Here is a 26,426-nt window from a genome sequence, read left to right on the forward strand (position 1 = left end):
AGAGGGGGAACTGAGGCACCGCCTTTTCCAAAACTGGGAAGGGAGGCCACCCACATCCCAAAATGAATGTTTTTTGAGCCCGCTTTTAATGGCCCTGCCTCAATGTTATGAAATCCTGCACAGGTACCCACTCTCTTTGGTAGAGAAGGCCTTGTGAAACTATAACTTCGAGTCTAAGCAGTTGAAGTAGGATCAAGCTGCCTTCGTTCTCCAATGCAGACATACCCTGGGCTGGCACAGCATGCTGCCTTCAGTGCTGAAGCGTGACTGTGGAGTCTGGGTTTCGGATCCCCATTGCTCAGCCACGGAAACCCACTGGACGGCCTCAGAGAGGCTCACTCTCTCATCCTCAGCGGAGGGCAACGAAGACAACGCTTCCCAAAGCGTGCATGTGTTTGTGTGTGCAAAGGGGAGGGACTCACGCGGGGTAGTCGGGCACGATCCCCTTGGAGGCCGGGAGGCTGCAGACGTATTCGTTGTAGAGCCATTTCACCTTGAAGTGCAGGTTCATGTAGTCGGCGCTCTTGCACAGCCGGTGCCGCTCGTGTTCTGCAGGAAAAGCAAAGCGGGGAAGGAGGAAGGGGAAAGGGAACCATAAGGAGGTGCATCCAGGGCCCCTTCCCCTCCCCAGGCCCCCCACCCAGGCATCCGGCTGCAGGGAGGCTCAGAGCCAAGGCCCAAAAGCCCCTCTGTCACTCAGGGTCCAGGAACAAGGCCCAAAGACCCCACAGTTCGGCAGCCTGAGCCCCACAACTGGTTTCCTAAAAAGGCCTTCAAAAACAGAAGGGGAAAGTTTCCGGCTGCCGTGCAATGGGAGGAGAGCAGCCTCTTTGGACACTCCAAGGCAGGGGCCCTCAAACGTTTTAAGTGGAGGGCCCATTCACAGTCCCTCAGACTGTTGGGGGCCAGATTATGAAACAGTCTAAAATTAGGATTGTTGTTGTTGTTGTGTGCCTTCAAGTCATTTCAGACTTAGGTCAACCCTAAGACTAAAGTTTAGGACAGAGGCCAGGTCAATGACCTTGGAAGGCCGCATCCGGCCCATGGACCTTAGTTTGGGACCCCTGATCTAGACGATCTCATAAGAGCATAGGCAAGCAAAGAGACCTCCAAAGACCATCTAGATGGTCTCAAAAGACCATCAGTAAGGAAAGGGACCCTCAAAGGCCATCTAGATGATCTCATACAGCCATCAGAAGACCATAGATAAGGAAAGGGACTCTCAAAGACCATCAAGACCATCTCATAAAACCATAGGTTAGGGAGGTGACCTCCAAAAGCCATCTAGATGGTCTCATAAGGCCGTAGCTAAGCAAAGAGACCTTCAAAGATCATCTAGACAATCTCATAAGACCATAGGTAAGCAAAGAGACCTCCAAAGACCAAGTAGACTTAGGTCAGCCCTAAGTCTAAAGTTTAGGACAGGGGCCAGTTAAATGGCCTTGGAGGGCCACATCCAGCCCACGAGCCTTAGTTTGGAGACCCCTGCTTCAAGGAGACACAACACAAACACCAAAAGGTAGGACTGGAGTCCCGGGCACCTTCCACAAGCCAAGCCCCCTTCCCTCTTCTTCATTTCCCTGATGGGAGCCCCCAAATCCAGCATATCCCCCCTTGTGAACCCTGCAGCAAGCAGAGGGTCTCCTTAGAGGCCAAGGGGTCTCGCCTCAAGGGCCAGAGGCCATCATGAAGGCCAGCCTCCAAGTGAGGGTACCGGACACTGCTGACCTAAGACTGTCCCCTGTCTGGACTTTGCCCTCCAGGCCTTGAGCCCGCCCACCCCAATAGGTTCATAGAATCATAGATGGGACCCCAGGAAGACACCACCCAATCCCCCCCGACAGATGCCCACCCAACCTCTGCTTGAAACCCTCCAGGGAAGAAACCCCAAAACTTAGACGCTCCAAACCCTCCCCAGAAAGCTCTTCCTGAGCCTGTCCTGAGGCTCCCTTCGCCCACAGACGGAGGACCCTTTATTGGATGACAAATAACGAAAATAACCTCAACATCCCCATTTAATAAAGCAGGGATTTTCTTTTGCACTTGGGAACGACAAAGCTGAGCAACACCAATTTCTCTCTGGCTCAACTCTGCGTATGCGTGTGTGTGACCAAAATATGAATATATTATGTGTGGGTATGAATGGAAGATGAATGAATGAGAGCTAATAAATCTGAAGACACTAGTCTGTAGACTAAGGTTTACAATGATTAACTACCTGCTTGCTGAATTGTAATTAAAACCTGTTAATACGACCTGAAATTGTTGACCTGCCTGCAAATTGTGATAAGAACTGGGACAGTGATAGGGAAATGTTTACAACTGTTAAGAAGGAAGTCAACACAGAGCTGCTTGTGTTTGCTAACACCGATCAGGAAGAATCAACATCTGGAGCCCGGATATTCCAGGATGGAAGACGTCTATCATTCATTTACAACTTTGGGACAACGTCAGCAAAATGTTTCTATATAAGTAACCTTATGACTATCCAGAAAGGGTGACAAACAGAGACGCTGTTCACCCGCTATGCTCTGCTCCATTGGGAAGGAGAGAGAGAGAGTATGTGTCAGATCTGCTTTGGGAAAGCAGGATTCTGGTCACTTTTGGGGCCTCCTTTTCCCATGGGAAGAGAATGGAATGTGTTCTGGAATTGTTCTTTTTTGGAGTTTTGAAGTTTTGGCGTTTTGAACTATGTGTTGGCAGGCAGCAGTGGAAGCTGGGTCTGGCCTAAGCAGGTGCTTCTCCAAGAAGAGAAAGGATATGGTAATATTTGGATGTGTGCATGAAGATGGATGCATGTTGTGTGTGAGTGAACATGTAATGAAACATGTAGGGATGAGTGAAAATGTAACACCCCCCCCTTTGCTTGTTAGCCCATGTAACTGTAGGTTGTTTGTAAATCCAATGTAGTTGCATAGAATCTGTAATAATGATGATGATGATGATGATGAGAAGAAGAAGAAGAAGAAGAAGAAGAAGAAGAAGAAGAAGAAGAAGAAGAAGAAGAAGAAGAAGAAGAAGAAGTAGTAGTTTATTTATATCCCGCCTCCATCTCCCCCAAAGGGGACTCAGGGCAGCTTACAGCAAAATCAAAATACAAGCAATGATAAAATATAAAACATCAAAGGATAAAAACAAAAACCAATAAAAAATATACACAATAGGTTAAAAAACACAACAGAATTAAAACATCAAATTAAAAACAATGAGGTTGCAATAGTGGATAAGCAAGGTGCACAAGGTGCTGTATGTCTGTATATCTAATATCATTCTTTGTTGTTTGTGTAAAAGTTCTGCTATACCTCTCAGACTAAAATTGAAATAAAAAGAACCTATGTTTTAAAGTTATTGAGAAGTTATTCATAACATGTTCATGTGCATGTATGTGGCTTGCGTGTGGGAGATGAGCTCAGCGAATGCCTTAGGGCTGGAACCAACCCATAACTGGATAACTGGATGCCCACCATCCTCTGGACCAAGAACATCCACTTCTCCTCCATTTCATTTCAGATGACTCAGGATGAAGAGACAGCAAATGCAGTTCCAGCCACTGTCCCATATCAGAGCGGTCAGTCTGCAAAATCGGAGGCATTGGAAGGCTCCCTAAGGAAAAGTTCAGAGGCCTTGAAGGCCTTCAACATCTTTATTTCTGTCGCCACAAACCACCTTTAAGGGCAGGGCCTGGAAGCAAGGACTGGTTTTACCATTGAGGCCCAACATTCAAGGATCTTGGAAAAAGAAGATGCAGACTTCAGATCCAACTCAAAAGAAAACGTCATGATCTGAAGATGGAGGAGGCAACCCTGCCACACTAATGGATTTGGCAATTTGACAGGAAGAAGAATCCCCTCAAGGCGAGTCTGGTTCGTATTCACCACCAAAAGAGTCTGAATGGACCAACACTGGAGCCGGAGCCAAGAAGCGTTGACAAGAGCCATAATCAATGCCGGTAGAAGAAGGATTTGAGAAGAAGCAACGACGGAGAAGGAGGACCAGGGAAGGAATTGCTAGATAGAAATGTCTAGGCATTTCTAATAATAGAATAAGATACTGTGAGATGAACATGTGGTATATGGATAGCACCTGAGTATGACTGTGAATGTCATGACGCAATACCTAAGGGGACGTGGTAACGGCTGAGTCATAACCATGCGAGTTATGGCAAAGAGGGTGCATCAGCCAGTGTCCCTTACCGATGACCCATCAGTAGGTGGCTATAAAAGCAGCGATGAAAGGTTCCATCTTCCTCTCTCCTGCGTGACTCATTATGAGTATCTTTCTATTCTATACGTGACTATCTGATTGTTTGCAATGACAAGCTGAAAGTTGATCTGTGAATCCTGTTTGCATATTGCAACTGTGAAGATTAAAGCCTGCTGATATTTTTGGATGAAAACCTGAATCCGTAAGTTTTCTACAGTGTGTGTAGATAAGGTCAGATGCTGGTAGTTGGACTCTGCTGATAGACAGGCTGAAGCATGTTTATACTGTGAAAGGACACTTCTGGGACACTTGCTATCTCGTTTGCAGTGGTTCAGGAAGGTCGTGATTTGGCAACTCACAACCAGCATCCCGAGACAGGAATCATGATTGGAACCGGGACTGTCCAGAGAGATGATTCCTAAACCAGAGCAAGCAAGGAAGCATCTTGGAATGTATAGCAGAGGCAACGTAGACCGAGTGAGTTATGGGAACGACAACAACCAGTGAGGAAGAAGGAGGCCTAGAAACATGGCAGATGTGATAAAAGTAAACAAGGAGAGGTGGGAGACCTTTTCCACAGTGCAGGAGGTAGCCAAAATTGAGAGGAGCCAGGCCAAGATGGGAACAGAGGCAGATGGATTGAAGGTGATCTCCAAAACACCTGAAGTCCAAAACACCTGGAGGGAGGGAGGGAGGGCCCAAGTTTGCCCATGCCTGATATACAGGAAGCATGAGAGCAGGGCTGGCAAGGGGACCACTCATTGAGTTGGAGGAACTGATCATGCATATTGGTGCAGAGAGACGTGTCTTGGAGGCAGGGGCGGTCCAACCGCGAGGCAAATTAGGCACTTGCCTGTGGCGCCATCGTCTCGGGGGCGCAGTTGAGGCCCCCGGGAGGATGGCACCACCCCCCACCTCTTTCTCCTTCGGGCTCTTCCACACAGCCATATAACCCAGAATATCAAGGCAGAATAACCCACAATATCTGCTTTGAACTGGGTTATCTAAGTCCACACTGCCCTATATCCCTGTTCAATGTTTGCTGCTAAATTTGCAAATATAGTAATTCCTACATAACATTACCATGTATTGAACTGCTTTTTCTGTTGATTTGTTGTAAAACATGATGTTTTGGTGCTTAATTTGTAAAATCTTAATGTAATTTGATGCTTAATAGGCTTTTTCTTAATCCCTCCTTATTATTTTTCAGTGATTGGTTTGGGGGGGGGGGGGGGTGCCAAAATTCTGTTCGCCTACACTTGAAAAATACCTAGGGCGGGCCCTGCTTGGAGGCAACATGATAGACTTGAGTACGGAAGATACCTAGGCTCACAAAAATGCCTGCTCTTGTCGTCAAGTCTATCCCAGGTCCCTCCACACCAATATCATGACTCCGCTGAAGCATCCATGCATGCACCCATGTCTCCCAGAGGAGCATCGATGGAACAAACGGTGCTGACCGAGTAGGAAATGCGACGGGCATCAATGTCACAGTCGCAGCAGGAGCCGGCTGAGCATTAGGATGCTGTACTCGCTCTTCTGGTTCCGCCTCAGCAGCACTCTCTGAGATATTAAACCAAAGGGGAAGTGGAAGGGAGAAGCATTTGTTAGGCCAACTTCAGCTCTCCAGGTGTTTTGGACTTCAACTTCCACCATTCCTGGCCCCAGGCCCCTTCCTTTTCCCCCTCAGCCGCTTAAGCGGCTGAGGGGGAAAAGGAAAGGGCCTGGGGTCAGGAATGGTGGGAGTTGAAGTCCAAAACACCTGGAGGGCTGAAGTTGGCCCATGCCTGTGATGGTGGTGGGGTGTCTACCAGGCGACTAAGCTCTGGAAGGGTCCGAATGGAATCTCTGTTAAGGTATGGTTTTGTGTAGTTGTGAAATTTCACTTATGGTTTAAAGCAAACTGATTGTGTGTGCCTGTAATACAGCATTCCAGCAATGTGAGAATTAACTGCATAGAGTAGAGATTTATTGCTAGAGGGGAACAGTGAGTGATTTCTGGATACGCAACAGGACATTCTTCATTGCTGTGGAATGTGGAAGGCGACAGCAGAGAAGAAGTGTGTTTCCCATGACATGAACGATCGAGGTCAGATGCTTGAATGCTATGCTCCAGCAGGACTATGTAAATAGTGTATAATACTTCAATAAGGACAAGAGCCGCTGGTTTCAGCCGAAAGCTGTGAAGTGTTTCCAAGGCAGGAAATACTGAAAGGTTGTTTGTCAGTTCCTTCCACTGATTCCACTTATTTCTGTGTGACTGTGCAGATAGCCAGATCGCCAAAGAAGAAGGTAAATTGAGGCGGAAGGTGAATGTGTCTCAATTTAACCGTTTGTTAACAGTCTCTGCGCAGGCGCAACACTGCTTTGTGTGACGCATAGAGATCAGGAAGAAGATGATGTCCTAATTAACTTTCAAGGGCTCTTGCAGTTGGCACCAAGCTTGAAAGCCTTTGGGAGCAGGAAGGGCAAGATCTGGACAAGGCCCAGGAGAGATCACTGTGCATGTCTCTTGTCTATTGTTGTGTTTTATATTGCTATTGTTTTTATTCGGGCTTGGCCCCATGTAAGCTGCCCTGAGTCCCCTTTGGGGAGATAGAGGCAGGGTATAAAAATAAAGTTATTATAGTATTATTATTATTATTATTATTATTATTATTATTATTATTATAAAAGGATGCTTGCATCCCAGCACCGGGCCTGCCATCAACTGAGAGGAAGACGGACGCAAAAGGCTGCCAAACACTGGATAAGGTACATGGATAAGTTCTTGTGGGATCACAATCCTCCAGGCTTTCAAGGCCATTCTCGGGAGTTGAAATCATCCTCTCTAGATAAGGAGTCTAGTGAAGATAAATTGATGATAAATTCTCATGGGAACACACCTGGTGCCAGTGACCTAAGCCAGGAGGTTCGCCTGCAAATTCGAGCAGATAGCCAGCTTTGTAGGTGAGCACGTCTCTCAACACACCTCCATGGGAAGTGAAAGTTTCAGGGGAGCTGTAATGCTTTTATGTGTGTATTTTCGGAGCTATGGACTCTTTGCTCTTCAGTTCAGGCAACGTAGCTTTCAAGTTACAGCCAGGCCTGGGTTTCCTAGTTCTTGACTTGGTTTTGGAATGCAAGTATTCTTTTTCCATGTTCTTGTTGTGTATCCTTGTTCAGGTTTTGCTTAAGGTGTGTGTGTGTGTTAAGAGAAAAAGACTCACCCTAGTAGATTACAACCCACAGGCTGAGTAATTGAAGTAATTAAGGTCAACAAGTTTTGGATCACTCTCGAAGGGGTAGAACTGGGGAGAGTTTGTTGTATGTCTTTGGGCATACTGAATGTTTTCCTCTGAGCTTACTCAGTGAAGGCTCCTGGTTTGCAACCTATTTGATGCTAGCAAGTTTGCCTTCCGTGCTCATCTCCATGAACAAGATGGAAGAAGATATATTTTCTAATGGAAAGCATTGCAAGAATGAAATGCAAGACCATATGTAAGTGTGATACTCCAGAGGAACTGTGCATGTATTATTGCTGGAAAGTTTATGTTGAAGTTGTCCTTCCATGCTCGTCTCCATGAACTAGAAATGAAGACTGGAAGAAGATATATTTTCTGATGGAAAGCATTGCATTAATGAAATGCAAGGACCATATGTGAGTGTGATACTCCAGAGGAACTGTGCATGTATTATTACTGGACAGTTTGTGTTGAAGTTGTCCTTCCATCCTCGTCTCCATGAACCAGAAATGAAGACTGGAAGAAGACATATTTTCTGACGGAAAGCATTACAAGAATTAAATGCAAGGACCATACATGACTTTGATACTCCAGAGGAACTGTGCATGTATTATTACTGGAAAGTTTATGTTGAAGTTGTTGTTTTTCCATGAACTCTGATGAACAAAAGTAAAAAGTTTTGCATTTTTCCTACTTGTATTACTCTTTTTTTGAATACGCAAAGGACTCATCTTCAGCCAGTCTGCAAGCATGGTCAAACCGTAACACACTTGGACCCAGGAGCAGCTCACAGAGCCAGCCAAGAAATCTGTATTGCTCTGCATATAGTGGACAAAGAGTGGCCTAAACCCACCCCAAATCTGGAGGCACTGATTGGGACGTGGAGCACAGACGAAACGGGCTGAGCCGTCCACTCTGCGATGTCCATAGAGTCCCAGCTTGGTGCTGGAGCCCCTCCTGCCGAGAGAGCCAAGGGCGAAAACGGCCAGGAGAGGCTGGGGGACATGAAGCCGAACCTGGCCGGGTTTGGGTCGGAGGAAGCAGCAAGGCAGCGTTTCTCAAAGAGGTCAAGCAGGGAAGAGGGCGGCCAAGGGCCCGAGCAGAAGCACATTGAGATAAACGCAGCAAGAGCGGGATTTGCCCCGAAGGGAGAGCGGACACGCAAAGGGGCTTCTGCCAGAGTTTGCCTCTTGCCTACAAGGGCTAAACGCTGCTCAATAGCCTGGAACAAAGCACTCTAGGAGGCGGTGGGAGGGCGCTTATATTCTCTATGGGGGAGGGTCTGCTACAGACCCATCTAGAGAGAAAGGGGAGAGAAGAAGAGGCTCTTACCGCCTTGAAACAGGACCATGCGGATACGAAACACAGGAGGGGCTTGAAGTAGAGAAGAAATGGTACAAAGTGAATGTTCACACACTCTTGTTCTAGTCGCCAGGGACCCCAAAGCCCAAGGGTCGCCCCTCTCCAGCCACACGATGTGAAGCCAAGACCTCCCTCTTCCTGACCCCAAACCCTGACCCTCTTGCTTTGCCCGCCCCCTGAGAACTCCTCCCTCCTTGGCCGCTTTCCCTTTAAGCCTGGCTCCCAGAACTAACTCCCGGTGGTGGGCTTCAGGGTTGTTGGCAAGAGATGTCGGCCGGCACTGAGTCTGACACACACCCGCAGGTGCCTCTCTTGGGCTGCTCTGGGGCAAAATAATTGGAAGCCTTTCTCAGAATATATAGGTAAGATATTTAAAGACTGGTCCATAATAGTGCTAAGTGATTAAAAATACATTGTCAGAACAAAGAGCAAAGTTATGATAAATCTGTGTTTATTTACAGTATTTATATTCTGCGTTTCTCACCCCGAAGGGGACTCAGGGCAGATCACCGAACCTATACATGGCAAACATTCAATGCCGTTAGACATACAGGACAGACAACAGATAGAGGTATACGTCGACATTTTTCCAACTTGGGTGTCCTGGAGGTTGTGCTCGATTCTGGCCACAGGGGGTGCTGTTGCTCCATCCCCTGTCACAACCAGCCCTGATCACAGACTTTTCCTCCTGTTCCTTGATCGCCGGCATTTTCTGGTTTTTCTTTTTAATGTTGCTGTAAAATACCTCTCCGCTTAAGTGGTGCCTAATTTCTCTACTCACAACTACAGCTGTTTTCCAACTGCTTAGGTGGACAGAGAGCTAGGCTGAAGGTCGGGTACTCATCCTGACCCAGGCTCGAACTGCCAACCTTTCAGTTGGTAAAGATCTATTGCTGCCGATTAGCCAGCTGTGCTAAAGCCCAGCCCTTTGAATACATTATTGTACAATTGTTTACATGTATAAACAATGGGCTGGGCTTTAGCACAACAGGTTAACCACCAGCTGCAGTAAATCTTGCCAAGCGAAAGGTTGACGGTCCACAGCCTGGGTCGGGGTGTCATCCTGGCCTTTAGCCCAGCTTTTGCCTACCTAGCAGTTTGAAAGCAAAATGTGAGTAGATAAATAGGTACTGCTTAAAAGTACTAAGGCACTTCTAAGGAAATGCCAGAAAAATGCTGGGAATTTGATAAAGGAGGAAGTTTACAAACAAAGCTCTTTAGCAGGGAGAAAGAGCATCCCCACCCCCACCCCCCGGTGATAAGAACCAAACACAAGCCTCCAAGATGTCGAAGATGGGAAAAAACCTATATATACCTCTGTCTATGTACAATTGTCTGTCTTGTCAGTGTATGAACAGCATTGAATGTTTACCACATATGTATGTTCCGTGATCGGCCCTGAGTCCTCTTTGGGGAGAGAAGCACAGGATATAAATATTGTAAATAAATAAGCAAAAAAGATATAAATTCACAGTGCTTGTTAAGGGCTTTGATTGGACAAAATATTGTGAGACTCTATTCCGGTGTTATGTCGGGAAGTTTTCTTTCAAATAAGATACATATGTTTTACTATTATTATTAGGTGTAAAATTACTACTGTTAATTGGAGGCTTTAAATATCAATAGTTATGTTATAATGTGTACACTTTGGATATAATAAAAAAATATTTTTGGTGACTGTGGGGCAGGTGGTATTCTCTTCCTTTGCCTGCAGCCCCCAAACCCACCCAACCCAAGGGTAGGGACCCCCTTCCCCAGCCCATTAATGGCAATGGGGAACCAATCGCCTTCCGTGTCCCCATTTCCAGAAGAGAACACCGGCCCCTGCTCCCCCCCCCCCCGGCCACAGAGAAGGGCCACTGTGGCAAGACCGGGCCGGGCTGTGGTGCAGGCTGGCGAGCAGCCTGCTGCAATAAATCACTCTGACCATGAGGTCATGTGTTCGAGGCCAGCCCATGGCCAGGTGAGCACCCATCAATTAAAAAAATAAAAAAGGCCCTGCTCGTTGCTGACCTAGCAACACGAAAGACAGTTGCATCTATCAAGTAGGAAATAAGGTACCACTTATAAAAAGTGGGGAGGCAAATTTAACTAATTTACAAGCCTCCGGTGGCCTAGGGGATAAAAGCCTTGTGACTTGAAGGTTGGGTTGCTGACCTGAAGGTTGCCAGGTTCAATTCCCACCTGGGGAGAGTGCGGATGAGCTCCCTCTATCAGCTCCAGCTCCATGCAGGGACATGAGAGAAGCCTCCCATAAGGATGGTAAAACATCAAAAAAACATCCAGGCGTCCCCTGGGCAACGTCCTTGCAGACAGCCAATTCTCTCACTCCAGAAGCAACTCAGGTTGCTCCTGACACGAAAAAAACCCAAAAAACTAATTTACGACGTTGGAATGAGGAAGTGCTGTCAGAGTGGATGATGAAGCAGCTGCTCCCCCCTGTGGCCAGAATCGAACATCCCCTCAGGAGAAGGTTAAATTTCCTCTGCGTCTGTCTGTCTCTGTCTCGGTTCTGTGTGTATATGGGCATTGAATGTTTGCCTTATATGTATATAATGTGATCCGCCCTGAGTCCCCTTCGGGGTGAGAAAGAAGGGCGGAATATAAATACTGTAAATAAATAAATGAAATAAATAAATAAGACCCTTCCCCTTCCGATCTACCCAAGGACCTCTCTCTCTGCTGCGCTGGCTCTGTGCCGTCTGACCTGAGATTTCATCTTCCGTTTGCTGCTTTGCTGAGGATTATTTTCCTTCTTCTGAGCAGAAAAGTCAGGTTAAAGCTGTTTTTAAGAAACCACGCAAGCAAGCACAACTCGCATCTGTGTCCGCGGGCGACGCAACCCCTGCGCCCTACTTCTATGCGCCGCGCGGCACCGGAGGGAGAAGCCGGGCGAGGAGGAGCCGCTACTCTTTCTCACTACGAAAGAACCAAGCGGGCGGAGGGGAAGTGACAACGACAACAACACATCTCGAGTGAGTCACATCTAGAAGGTTTACCAAAAAGAGAGCGAGCGAGCGAGCGGCAGCACTCTTACCCCGCAAGGCCTTGAGGGAACTCATTTTATCCAGGACTTAAGGGAGGGAAGGAGGAGAGAACAAAGCCAAGAGTCAAAAAGAAGAATTTAGGCAGAAGAAGAAGAAAGAGAGAAGAAGGGAATAAGGCTCTTGATCCCCACAAAGCCAAACACAGCTGCAGATGGTGAGACCCCCAGGGAGACCCGAACAAGCCCCGTTTCTTTATAAACATTTGATTTCTGTGCCTCGTCAAAGGCTCTCACGGGTGGAATCCCTGAGTGGGGTGATGTGTGGAGGGGCCACCACAACATTCGTGCAAGCAGAGAACCCTAGAGATGGAAGAGACCTCATGGACCATCCAGTCCAACCCCATTCTGCCAAGAAGCAGGACAATCACATTCAAAGCCCCCCCGACAGATGGCCATCCAGCCTCCGTTTCAAAGCCTCCAAAGAAGGAGCCTCCATCACACTCCGGGGCAGAGAGTTCCACTGACTACCAGTTCTCCTTAAAGTGAGGAAGTTCTTCCTCATGTTCAGGTGGAATCTCCTTCCTTTCCTGTTGCTTGAAAACATTGCTCCATTGCTGGTCTCCAGGACAGAAGAAAACCAGCCTGCTTCCTCCTCCCCAGGACTTCCTCTCCCATACTTATCCCTGGCCCTCCTCATGTCTCCTCTCTCTCAGCCTTCTCTTCTGCAGGCTAAACGTGCCAAGCTCTTTCAGCCACTTCTCATAGGGGTTCTTGTTCCCCAGACCCTGGATCCTTTGAGTCTCCCTCTTCCTCTGGACACATCCCAGCTTAGAGTCAACCTTTCCCTCCAATTATGGTGCCCAGAATGGGACACAGTGTGATTCCAGGTCAAGTGGTCTGACCAAGGCTCAATAGAAGAGAGCGGGAGCAGGACTTCCACCCTTCGATCTTGGCCTAGGCTCTTCTTGATCCCATTGGCTTTTTAAGCTTCTACATCCCATTCCTGGTTCCTGTTCCCCTTCCTCCCCACGAGGACTCCAAGATCTTTTCCCCACGTCCTGCTGTCCACCCAGGCATCGCCTCCCACTCTATACCTTTGCATTCCCTTTTTTATGCCCAAGTGGAGCCTCTTGCCTTTGTCCCTGTTGAGGTTCATTGTGTTAGTCTTGGCCCATCCTCTCTCTCATCTGTGGAGATTGTTTTGGATTCTGCTCCTGCCCGTCTTCTGGAGTCTGGCTCCCCCTCCCTCCGTCCCCATCTGGTCCCGCCTGCAAACCCGATGACCCTGCCTTCTTGCCCATCATCTAAATCAGTGATTCCCAAAGTGGGCACTACCGCCCCCTGGTGGGCGCTGCAGTGATCCAGGGGGGCGGTGATGGCACCTTTCCATTCTGAGTTCAAAAAATAGTTTCATAATTCCAAACTTCAATGTTTCTAATTTACACCTTTCTTTACTATATTTTACGAAAAAGGTAGAAACATTAATACATATATCTTTGTTTAACTGCCATTAAAATGTTAAAAAAATAAATTTCCAGGGAGCACTGAGTACAGTAGAGTCTCACTTATCCAACATAAACGGGCTGGCAGAACATTGGATAAGCAAATATGTTGGATAATAAGGAGAGATTAAGGAGAAGCCTATTAAACATCAGATTAGGTTATGATTTTACAAATGAAGCACCAAAACATCATGTTATACAACAAATTTGACAGAAAAAGTTGTTCAATACACAGTAATGCTATGTAGTAATTACTGTATTTACGAATTTAGCACCAAAATATCACGATGTATTGAAAACATTGGCTCCAAAAATATGTTGGATAATCCAGAACATTGGATAAGCGAGTGTTGGATAAGTGAGACTCTACTGTATCTTTCTATTCCGAGTTCAAAAAATAGTTTCTAATTTCAAACTTCAATGTCTCTAATTTACACCTTTCTTTATTATATTTTACAAAAAAGGTAGAAACATTAATAATAATAATAATAATAATAATAATAATAATAATAATAATAATAAAACTTTATTTATACCCCGCCACCATCTCCCCAATGGGGACTCGGGGCGGCTTACATGGGGCCATGCCCAAGACAATACAATAAACCATAACATAATACATGTATCTTTCTGTTTAATTGCTATTAAAATGTTTAAAAAAATAATTTCCAGGGGGCACTGAGTAATATTTTTTTCTGGAAAGAGGGAGGTAGGCCAAATAAGTTTGGGAACCACTGGTCTAAGTCTTTAATAAGAATCCTGAACAGAACCGGGCCCAGGACGGGACCCTGCTGATGGCACTCCACTGATGACTTCTTTCCAGGATGAAGAAGAGGAACCCTTGGGGAGAAGCACCTGCTGGGTTGGTTCACTTAGCCAATGACAGATCCACCTAAGCGTAGCCTCACCTGGCCCACATCGGCCTTGTTTCCTTGCCAGAAGGTCATGGGGACCTTCTCAAAGGAAGGAAGGCTTTCCTGAAATCAATGGTGTCCCCACTTTTGCTTCCATGTATCCTCCTAATTACAAAGCCTGGGAAGCTTCCAAAGCGAGCGGGATGTATTTCTTTGCACGACAATAACATAAAAGCCATAAGACTTGCCAGGATGAGTCTCCCAGCTTCCAGTTTGGCTGCTTTGATCCGGCCTTTGGTGCCTAGGGCAGGGCTTTGGGGGGCAACGGGTCTTCTTTGGGGTCCAGTCTGGGGCTTGGGGGGAAGGGGAAGGGGCCCGCGGTCCGTGCTCGCTCACCCTCCATGGCGTACTTCATGTCCTGCGCAAAGAGGTTCCACATCACCTCCGCACTGATCTTCCCGACCGCAAGCTCCTGCGGGAACCTGGAAGTGAAGGAGAAACAGAGATGGAAGGACCAGCCTTTGTGTGGGTGGGAGGGAGGGAGGCTGGGGGCGGATCTTCATTAAGGAGCCACTTACTGAAGCCCCCCCCCCTCCCTCCCTCCCTCCCTTCTGCTCTAACCCTTTACTGCTGTTTATTTAGACCAGGGGTCCCCAAACTAAGGCCACATGCGGCCCTCCAAGGTCATTTACCTGGCCCTCGCCCTCAGTTTTATAATAAAATATATTTTACAATAATATAATGTAATAAAATATAACACTAATAATAATACCATATAATAGTATTAATTATATATTATATATTACATATAATATCACAGTATAGTGGTATAGTTCAATATAGTAATATATAATGCTAATAGTGTGCTATGCTAATAATATAATATATTGTATGTACATATAATTTGTAAGCCACTCTGAGTCCCCTTTGGGATGGGAAGGGTGTGATACAAATGTAGTAAATAAATATAGTAAATAAATAATAAATAAATAAATTTTAGACTTAGGCTCACCCAAGTGACTTGAAGGCACACAACAACAACAACAACAACAATCCTAATTAACTTGACTATTTCATTGGCCAGAAGCAGGCCCACACTTCCCATTGAAATCCTGATCAAAGTATGTTGGTTAAAATTGTTTTTATTTTTAAATATTGTATTACTCTTTCATTGTTCTTTCATTGTTCTTGTTGTTTTTGCACTACAAATAAGACATGTGCAGTATGCATCGGAATTTGTTTGTATTTTTTTTTTCAAATGATAACTTGGCCCTTCAACTGTCTGAAGGATTTGTGGACTGGCCCTCTGCTTAAAAAGTTTGGGGACCCCTGATTTAGACTTTGCTATCTTTCATCAATAAACGGTTTAAACCTAGCCTGCACCCTCCTCACCCTTCGGAAGAGCCTGAAAACTTGGCTCTTCCAACAGGCCTTTGGTGACTGATCTCCATATTAACAGATTGGCCTGTTGCTTATCTCACTTATTATACCCTATTCCTTTAGCAGGCCATAGTGTCTGCCTTCGCCAGCCCTTTAACGGGACAATAGTTCTGGGATCTGCCTCACCTTGATTGAATCTGACACTAATGGCACTTTTTTGGCCCAGTTCTTTTTTAGAGCCGACCCAGGATTTTATCATAGTATATTTACTGTTATCTTGACCTATGACTTGTTTTATTGTTGATTGATTGTTTTATTGTTATGTTTTAAGATTGTATGTGGCCCCATGTAAGCCGCCCCGAGTCCCTTTGGGGAGATGGGGCGGGGTATAAAAATAAAATAATAATAATAATAATAATAACCCTGACAAAGTTCTGGAACACAACACACCAGACATCACTGTTGTGGAAAAGAACAAGGTTTAGATCATTGATGTTGCCATTCCAGGTGACAGTCGCATTGATGAAAAACAACAGGAAAAACTCAGCCGCTCTCAGGACCTCAAGATTGAACTTCAAAGACTCTGGCAGAAACCAGTGCAGGTGGTCCCAGTGGTGATGGGCACACTGGGTGCCGTGCCAAAAGATCTCAGCCACCGGCATTTGGAAACAATAGACATTGACAAAATCACGATTTGCCAACTGCAAAAGGCCACCCTGCTGGGATCTGCAGCATCATCCGAAAATACATCACTCAGTCCTAGACACTTGGGAAGTGTTCGACTTGTGGTTTTGTGAAACGAAATCCAGCATATCTATCTTGTTTGCTGTGTCATAATAATAATAATAATAATAATAATAATAATAATAATAATAATAATTACTATTATTAAGAGCAAGGTGAGCCAGTGCTGGGGTGTAAGAGTGCTTACTGGTTGAGGACGGGGGCGTAGGAGTTCTTGTCCTCCTCGATGATGGAGACGATGAGGGTGATGAGTTTGGGCCAGAAGTCCAGGTTCTGGATGCTGGGGCCCTGCTCCTCCGCCGGCTCCTCCTCCGCGGCCTTGTTCTGGGGAGATGCACAGGTAGGGACCCTTGTTATCCCACCGCCCTTCGTTGCCCCCCCCCCCCCAAACCCACTAATATCCATCATTATCTGGCATCAGGACCCCCCCCCTTTCATTTGTTAGCATCCCAATAAGCTTCCTTTCTCCCAATATGGGGCCAAAGGCAGATTACAGCACAGAGGGAAAACAAACTACATCTGGGAAACAAAGGCCGTTTCGAAACAATTAAACCAATCCTGTTAAAACACTGCTAATTTTAAGCAGGATTACAGCATTTTAAAACAATTGGCAATAAGAACGGCAGCATCGCGGAGAAACCCTATTAAGAGGCTTTTCCGTGGGTGGCCCAAAGCCCCGGTGCGCTTGGTGGCTCCTTGTTCTAAATGAGGGCGTCCTTAAGTGCAGACTCACGGGGTCGGTCTGGTACTCGCGGCTGTAGAGCTCCTGGCAGTTGTTGAAGATGTACTCGTAGGTGGAGTTGAGGCAGGCCTTGACGCAGTCCTTGACCACCTGGCTGGCCCGAGGGGGGCTCTGCAGCTCCTGCACCTGGGGGGGGGGGAGGGGGAGGGAGAGAGGGGTCAATGGGTCAGCCAACCCACGGGCACAAGGGAGTAATTGGCAATGCCTCCTGTTAACCTCTGTGGAGGGAGCCCCTCATCCGTCTAGACGAGGCCGTTGTACTCCAGGGCGGGAAGCACCTCTGCTCTTCACCACCACACTCCAGCCCAAGTCAAATCAGCAAAGCAGTTTATTGAAGATTATATAAAAAGCAGTTGAACAAAAAAAGTAAAAACTACAAAGTCTATATGTAGGAAATAGTCCAAAAAGTCCAAGGAACAGGAGTAGTTTCAAAGACCGCAAAGCAACAGGACATCCAGGAGAGGAATACAAAAGAACCAGGAATACAAGGCAGCATAAACCCAATACAAAAATCCAGGAACAATTAATCAAGCTTGGAAGCATGAAACATGAACAAAGACATGGAACTAGAACTCCCTTAGCAGGCCTGACTAGGACTTGGCAAGAGCTGTTGTCTTGATTACCAACACTGACCAGACTGGCTGGCAAAAAAAACCCTGGTCTCCCTAATATACACATAAAATCATGCCTTTTCCCCTGACTTCCTGACAAAGGCCTTTTCTGTAATAAGTGCTGTGACCTTCAAAGGCTCTGCTGAGAGGTCCAGACTTTACAGAAACCAAGTCTCCTATCTATCAGCCTATTATCCTCTCCACCTGGGACTTCATCCTCTGAACTCATTTCAGCCTCTGACCTTGTTTCCCTAGAGAACGGCTCTTCTGCAGCATCTGTGCCCCTCTCTGGAATGTGGCCTTCACTGGCTACTGGAGACAAAGACTGCTCATGTTGTCTCTCAGAACCAGAAATCCCATGATCCACTGCCTCAGTGACATGGGGAGCAGGCACAAGATGGGCTGAACTACAACATGGGCAAACGTTGGCCCTCCCTCCGGGTGGTTTGGACTTCAACACCTACGATTCTTAACAGACTTAAGCAGCTGAGGGGGAAAGGAAAGGGCCTGAGGCTGTTAGGAATTGTGGGAGTTGCAGTCCAAAACACCTGGAGGGCTGAACACGGCGAGCCTGGGAAGGCTTGCAATAGAGGGCAGCACAGCTTTGGGCTCCTTTGACACAGGAGACACAGAGGGACACCGGGCATGAAACCCGACCTGACAGCGCAGAGGAAGGCAGTGCGCTGAGCAGCACGAGCCCCCAGTCGTGGGGCCACAAAAGGCGGGTCGTCTTGCTGCGAGTGAGTCAGGCCCAGTCACAGCTGTCAGGGCGCATTGGGTGTGGGAGGCAAATGTCATGGTCTTCCACCTCCTCCGCGCTGTGCCTAATGGGCTCCTGTCCTTGTGGAACGAATGGCTTTGTCTCCGGTATTTAACTTTCGTTCCGGAGATATTTACAAAAAGAGAGGGTTTAATTAACGGGAGGCTGATTGTTTGGCAGCGATGTCACTGGCAGGGAGGGAGGGAGGGCGAAGGACAAAGGGGGGGGGGCAGAGGACATTTTCCAGGTGGAAAACGCAGCAGAGGAGGGATTTCTGCCCCAGGGATGGACAAAAGGAGAGTGGGGCCGGGGGGGAAGGGGCCGCGGGCAGAGAAAGGGAGGGGCTGCAGGGGAGACTCTGCCCCCCACTGCCCTACCTTCATCCGGAAGAAGGTGATGCTGGTCAGGAGGTCCACCGTCGACTTCAGGTCCTGCAGGCGCTCCTTGCTGCTGGCCGGGAAGTTGTTCTGTGGGCAGGAAGGGAAAGAGCAGTCAGAGGAGCACCCATGGAAAGCCTCCACCCGGCAGAGGGGACAGAAGGGGGCCCGGGGCTCCCAGCACACATTGCCTGACCAGAGAGGCAGAGGGACATCACCATCACCATCACCATCATCATCACCATTACTATCACCATCACCATCACCATCATCTTTGCATTTCATTTTTTTCTGCCCAAGTGAAGTATCTTGCATAAGTTCCTGTTCACACTCATTGTGTTAGTTTTGGCCAATCATCTCTCTAATCTGTGAAGATCGTTTTGAATTCTGCTCCTGTCTTCTGCAGTATTGGATCTCCCTCCCAGCTTGGTCCCGTCTGCAAACGTGATGATCATTGCCATTATCGCCATCGTAATAATCACCAACATCATCATCACCACAATCATCACCACCAACATCAGCATCATCACCCTCGTAATCACCAACATCACCACCACCACCAACATCGGTATCATCAGAATCGTAATAATCACCAACATCACCATCACCAACATCACCATTTTCACTATCATCACCATCACCATCATCACTACCAACATCGGCATCATCAGAATCGTAATAATCACCAACATCACCATCATCAACATCACCATCATCACCATCATCATCACTACCAACATCGGTATCATCTCCATCGTAATCATCACCAACATCATTATCACCAACATTATCCTCACCACTATTATCACCACCATCATCACCATCACCATCACCACCAACGTTGGCATCATCACCATCGTAATCATCACCATCACCATCATCACCATCATCATCACTACCAACATCGGTATCATCTCCATCGTAATCATCACCAACATCATTATCACCAACATTATCCTCACCACTATTATCACCACCACCATCACCATCATCATCACCACGAATGTTGGCATCATCACCATCGTAATCATCACCAACATCACCATCACCACTATCATCACCATTACCACCGTCACTATCATCCCCGTCATCTTCACCACCATCATCACCACCAGCACCACCACCACCATTGTGATCCCCATCCTCCTCCCCAGAACAGGAGGCGCCTTCCCTCCCTCCCTCCCTCCCCGGAATCCAAGGAGCGCATTGGGGAGAGCCAATTAGGAGCCCGTTTATGCAACAGACCCTTATCATTACAAATTAGGTCTAATTACATTTCTCTGCATCCCACACTCGGCTACTATTTTTGGCAGCAGAATGAACTGACATCTCATCCGAGGATTAAGTGGGTTTTTTCCCTCTCATAATAAGCAGCGTTATCCCGCAATGTATAATTAAGCAATTCCCGGGGGGCTTCTCCTGGGACCGTTGCTGGCCACACTGGGGTGCCTGTGCTCGCATGCGTGCACATCCACATGCCTGCGCTACTCAGAACTGAGAAACGGCCACCACAAGCCACATGGATGGACGGGCCATGTCCCCGCGTTCATTTGGACCTAACGGGAAGGTAGACAACAATGGCCAAACGCCCCCAAACGCCCTTGGACAGCATGGAGGAGGGAAAGTCTTTTATGGGATAGAAGGAATCGTGTGACGGCAACACAATGCACCGCAACCCTCCACTGAGCAACCCAGCCCTCGTCCTTTGCTCTCCGGAAGCCCTGGGCGCTCCGTCTCAGGATGAGAAGGGCCTGGTGAAATGCACAGGCCATGTTCTTTGAGCACAAGAGCAGCCCCACTGGGTTCTTCAGACCTTGCTCCCAAGAAGAGTGCGCAATGCTCTGCCTCCTCGGCACTCACCCGGTACATGGAGAGGTCGATCCGGAGGGAGTTGTGGAGCTGGTCCAGGAGCTTCACAAAACGCTCTTTCTGTCGGCCAGAAGGAAGAGAAGAGGACAGGTCAATGCTCAGGAGGGGCTTCAAGGCTGTCCCAGGCATGGGCAAACTTGGGCCCTCCCTCCCTCCGGGTGTTTGGGACTCACAGCCTCAGACCCCTTCCTTTTCCCTCTCAGCTGCTTAAGCCAGTGTCACTTACTACTGATGACCTATCAGCAGGTGGCTACATATACGAGGGCTATCCAGAAAGTAGATTACGTTTTGGAATTAGAAATGAACAAAGTATAGGAGAAAACATTTACCATAGGCAGTTGAAAGCCACACCCAAATACCACATTTCACGTAGTCGCCATTCAAATCTAGGCACTTACCATTGTGATGAATGAGCTTTGCAACTCCTTCTCCGCTAAATTCTGCCGCTTGCTTCCTCAACCAGCCGGTCACCCCTTACCACAGCTGCACAGTGTCGCCAAAACGCTGCATGGCCAGCCACGCCCCCATTGTTGGAAGCAAGTGGTTGAGGACGCAAGCGGCAGAATTTAGTGGGGAAGGAGTTGCAAAGCTCCTTCATCGCTATGGTAAGTGCCTAGATTTGAATGGCGACAACGTGAGGTGTGGTATTTGGGTGTGGCTTTCAACTGCCTATGGTAAATGTTTTCTTCTATACTTTTTGAGGATGCAAGCAGCAGAATTTAGTGGGGCAGGAATTGCCAAGCTCCTTCATCACTATGGTAAGTGCCTAGATTTGAATGGCGACTACGTGAGATGTGGTATTTGGGTCTGGCTTTCAACTGCATATGGTAAATGTTTTCTCCTGTACTTTGTTCATTTTTAATTCCAAAACATAATCTACTTTCTGGATAGCTCTCGTATAAGGAGGATAAACTAATCCATCTTCCTCTCTCCTGTGTGACTCAGTGTATCTACCTGCGTTGTATGTGATTATCTGATCACTTAAGCGGTTGAGGGGAAAAGGAAGGGGTCTGAGGCTGTTAAGAATGGTGGGAGCTGGAGTCCAAAACACCTGGAGGGAGGACCCAAGTTGGCCCATGCCTGTACTAAAGCATTGAGCAAGCCAGGAGGGAGTGACCAGGCTTCTCCTGACCCAAGGGCTGCCAAGCGGGCCAGTGTCTCTTCATGGCTGCAAAGGGGGGTCCAAAGTGGAGCCCAGTGTCCATCCGTGAGGGTCTCTCACTCACTCACTTACTCACCCCGAAGTTGGAAGCGGAGAAGCGGTCGGAGGCGGAGACGTTGGTGGAGGCGGAGGTGTGGGCGTAGTAGGCGTTGATGTTGGCCAGCAAGGTGCTCATCACGGCCGGGACCCCGGGACACATGTACTTGGAGGAGAGGCACGCAAAGTGCCTGAAGGCGAGGAAGAGGAGGAGGAGGAAGAGGGGGAGGAAGGAAGGAAGGAAGAAAAGGAGGAAGAGGAGGGCAGACAATATCAGCCACAGTTTATTTATTTATTTATTTATTTATTTACCGTATTTATATTCCGCCCTTCTTTCTCACCCCGAAGGGGACTCAGGGCGGATCACATTATGTACATACAGGGCAAACATTCAATGCCCACAAACACATCAAACAGAGACAGAGACAGACAGACGCAGAGGCAATTTAACCTTCTCCTGAGGGGATGTTCGATTCTGGCCACAGGGGGGAGCAGCTGCTTCATCATCCACTCTGATGGCACTTCCTCACTTCCTCATTCCAATGTCGTAAATTAGTTAAACTTGCCTCCCCACTTTTTTTATAAGTGGTACCTTATTTCCTACTTGATAGATGCAACTATCTTTTGGGTTGCTAGGTCAGCAACGAGCCGGGGCTATTTTTAAAATTTTTTTAATTAACAGGTGCTCATCCCGCCAAGGGCTGGCCTCGAACTCATGACCTCATGGTCAGAGTGATTTATTGCAGCTGCTCAACAGCCTGCGCCACAGCCCGGCCCCAAAACATATAAGGCAAACATTTAATGTCTTAACGTAGAACAAAGACAAACGCAGGCTCCGAGCTGGCCTCGAACTCATGACCTCTTGGTCAGAGTGATTGGTCTCAGCTGGCTGCAGCTGGCTGCTCACCAGCTTGCGCCACAGCCCGGGCAAGTTGTACAAGAACATTTGGCACACGCAGAGTTATTCCCAGGGCAGACTGTGCAACCCAAGGCCCGTTCTTTCTTAATTAGCGGGAGCTCCTCTCCTGCCTCGTTGTGCAACGCAAGCCCCTTTCAAGCACCTTCCTCCTCCGTATTTATAGCCGTTTTTCCCTTTGATTGTTTACTTTCATCATCCAACAAACATTGGAATCATTTTGGGGAGCGTGCTTTTCTTTTCCCACCCGTTCTCCTTTTTCCCTTTTGCACTTTAATGAGAGCAATTAAACGAGAAGATGCAAACGAGGCCGCTTCCGTCCTTCCTTCCTTCCTTCCTTCCTTCCTTCCTTCCTTCCTTCCTTCCTTCCTTCCCAAGGATGGCAGGATGTGCCCAGAGGGGTGCGCGGCCCCTCTCTTTTGCCCCACGGGACCCCCTCTGCGCAAGGGAGGGGGCCTTGCAGGGGTCTCTCCGCGGCCCGACCCCCCCCTCCCCTCCGGTTGACTCACGTCATGGCCTGGTAGATGGACTCGATGCCGTAGCGCATGGCGAACTCGTCCACGATCTCCTGCCCCGTTTCGTCAAAGTAGACCTTCCAGGCGTCGTCCCCCTTGGCCTCCGGGATCCGCACCACGCCGCTGCCCTGCACGTCCGTCAGGTGGTGGAAGAGGTTCTAGTGTGGACGGGGGGGGGGGGGGGGGGGAGGGGGAGAGGGGTCAGCCACAGAGACATCTCCAATCGGGGCCCACCCACTGTGTTCCTCCCAGAGCCGGCCCTAGGTATTTTTCAAGTGTAGGCGAACAGAATTATGCCCCCCCCCCAACCAATCACTGAAAAATAAAAGCGTTGGATAAGCAAAAAGGTTGGATAATGAGGAGGGATTAAGGAAAAGCCTATTAAACATCAAATTACATTAAGATTGGGCCCGGGCTGTGGTGCAGGCGGGAGAGCAAGCCAGCTGCAATTAACTGCAATGAATCACTCTGACCAGGAGGTCATGAGTTCGGACCCCGCTCGGAGGAGCCTATGTTTGTCTTGTCTTTGTTCTATGTTAAAAGGCATTGAATGTTTGCCTATATGTGTCATGTGATCCGCCCTGAGTCCCCTTCAGGGTGAGAAAGAAGGGCGGAATATAAATGCTGTCAATAAATAAATAAATAAGATTTGATAAATTAAGCACCAAAACATCATGTTTTACAAGAAATCAACAGAAAAAGCAGTCTGCGTATGTTTTGCGCCCGAAGCAACCGCTTAATTCGCCTCATTGTTGGACCGGCCCTGGTTCCTCCAGCAAAGGAAAAGGTCAAGGTTCTCCCCTGACATTAAGTCCAGTCATGTCCCACTCTGGGGATTGGTGCTCCTCTCCCTTTCGAAGCCTAAGAGCCGGCGTTGTCCATAGACACCTCCAAGGTCATGTGGTCGGCCGTTACAGTACCTATTGACCTACTCACATCTGCATGTTTTCGAACTGCTAGGTTGGCAGAAGCTGTACAAAGACTTGAGGATTCTGGATGAAATGGATTTTAATCTTGGACATTCTTAAAATTTTATATAATGTGATGTTATTTTGTAATGGTACTTGTTTTATATGAACTGTTGTTTTGTAGATTGTTTTATATGAATTGTTGTTTTTACATTTTTTTTTAGGCATTGAATTTTTGCCTATTTACTGTGAGCAGCTTTGAGTCTCCTCGGGAGAGAAAGGCGGGGTAAAAGTGATGTAAATAAATAAATAAGCTGGGGCTAACAGTGGGAACTCACCCCGCTCCCCTTTGGGTCACCAAGTTCAGCTGCTCAGCCGTGTAACCTCTCGTGCCACCGGGGTACCTCATCTCCAGCAAAGACGGGACCAAGCCTACATCGCTGTCTTTTTGGACGACAAGGGTGTGACTCTACGGGAAAGGCCGGGCCAATGGTTCCTCCTCACCAAATGGGAGGACAAAACTGAGAGAGAGTGAATGTGGCTGCCTTTTAATTCTGTTTTTGAGGGACGGAGGGAAGGACCCACAATTGGCATCCACAATTTGCATCATGACACTATAGATTATGGATGCTGTTCTGAGTTCCAATTGTTGCTTTATATACTACTGGTTTTATTTTGTATTGTACTGTGTGTTTATTTTATGCGTTGCTTTAGGCACCATGTGCCATATGTCAGCCACCCCAAGTGGGGTACAAAAATAAAGTTGTTGTTCTTGTTGTTGTTGTTGTTATTATTATTATTGACACAAAGACATAGTATGACATAGCAAATGAGATTATTATTATTATTATTATTATTACTATTATTGTGTTTTGCACTGACAGATTATGTTGGTGGCATGCGCTTCAAGTGCGCAGAACTAAACGGCGGCCCTGGGAGGCCCTGGAGCGGCACTGGTCAGCCAGAAGGCCTTAGATGGACAGGATGTGGTCAGACGCTTGGAAAGACTGGCAGACATGTGGCGAAAGATGGCCTGGGCAGTTCATGCCCTTTGGGTTTGGTCAGTTCGGAAACGGGCCCGGCCCTGGAGTCCTGGGGCCAAAGCCTGAAACCCTGGGAGAGCCACCCTTGCGTGGAGTTGTTTTAGCATGAGCCCCCAGTGGCGGAATGCTGTGCCAGCAGGGCTGCTGACTTGAAGGTTGGATTGCTGACCTGGAGGTTGCCTGTTTGAATCTCGGGAGAGTATGGATGAGCTCCCTCTGCCAGCTCCAGCTCTCATGCGGGGACATGAGAGAAGCCTCCCACAGGATGGTAAAACATCAAACATCCACACCTCCCTTGGGCAGCAACGTCTTTGCAGACAGCCAATTCTCTCACACCAAGTCACTCCTGACACACACACACACACGAAGCATGACATACTAAGCACTAGGCAGAGTGGCTTGGAGGATGGACTTCAAACAATGAACCTCCCATCCAGCAAATCTGAAAACATTTCTGCAGCTGGAAACAGAGCTCAGCGCTGAGCAGGAGAAGAAGAATCCCGGCCTTTCCTGGCTCTGCTTCTAACACTTTGCAAGCGTGGCCTTTACGATGCACCTGGGGGTTGCGCTCCCACGCCAACCAAAGGAAGCCTGCCAACCGGTCTGGATCTGCGCCAGAGCAGCTCTGCATGAAGGGCCAAGGGCGCTCGCAGGGCACCATTTCCAAGGCAGCGCTCTCGCCCTGGGATGCTTCCTTGCAGCCCTGAGATCTGGAGCAGAGGACACAGGCCCCGAGGCTGGGAAAGGACCGGGGGCCCCTTGGATAACGGTGCTTTTAGAGGCATCTGCACTGCAGAATTCATGCCGTTTGGCACTGCTTAAATAATAATAATAATAATAATAATAATAATAATAATAATAATAATAATAATAATAATAATAATAATCTTTATTTTTATATCCCGCTCCATCTCCCCGAAGGGACTCGGGGCGGCTCACAACAGGGACAAGCCCGAACAACAACAACATATTTAACATAAACTTAAAACATTCCAACAATACACAAAATAAAATAATGGACAAATACATTAAAATCCAAGCAGATAAAATCAGAGTAATTAAAAGCAACCCAATGGGGACAGGTTTCATAAAGTGCTGTATCATGGAAATAAGTAACAGTGATAAAGTGCCATATGCTATCAAAACAGAAAGAAGTATTCTAATAACTTCTTTAACTGCCCTGGCTCAATGTTATGGGGTCCTGGGAGATGTAGTCCTGCAGTCTTGAGCCT

The 26,426-nt window shown here is 47.6% G+C and overlaps 1 protein-coding gene across 1 annotated transcript in view; it reads right to left on the reverse strand.

Moving 5' to 3' along the window:
* LOC100565343 (uncharacterized) overlaps window positions 1-26,426 on the reverse strand; it is a 290,729-nt gene that overhangs the window by 42,090 nt on the left and 222,213 nt on the right. The window contains exons 21-28 of the mRNA XM_062966504.1: window positions 23,238-23,401; window positions 21,853-22,003; window positions 20,606-20,674; window positions 18,746-18,835; window positions 16,989-17,123; window positions 16,443-16,579; window positions 14,528-14,613; window positions 423-549 (exon numbers count right to left, since the gene is read on the reverse strand). Coding sequence (XP_062822574.1) covers window positions 423-549; window positions 14,528-14,613; window positions 16,443-16,579; window positions 16,989-17,123; window positions 18,746-18,835; window positions 20,606-20,674; window positions 21,853-22,003; window positions 23,238-23,401 — 959 coding nt within the window. The remainder of the gene's footprint in view (window positions 1-422; window positions 550-14,527; window positions 14,614-16,442; window positions 16,580-16,988; window positions 17,124-18,745; window positions 18,836-20,605; window positions 20,675-21,852; window positions 22,004-23,237; window positions 23,402-26,426) is intronic.

This window comes from Anolis carolinensis, unplaced genomic scaffold, assembly GCF_035594765.1.
Source record: "Anolis carolinensis isolate JA03-04 unplaced genomic scaffold, rAnoCar3.1.pri scaffold_21, whole genome shotgun sequence".
NCBI lineage: Eukaryota > Metazoa > Chordata > Lepidosauria > Squamata > Dactyloidae > Anolis > Anolis carolinensis.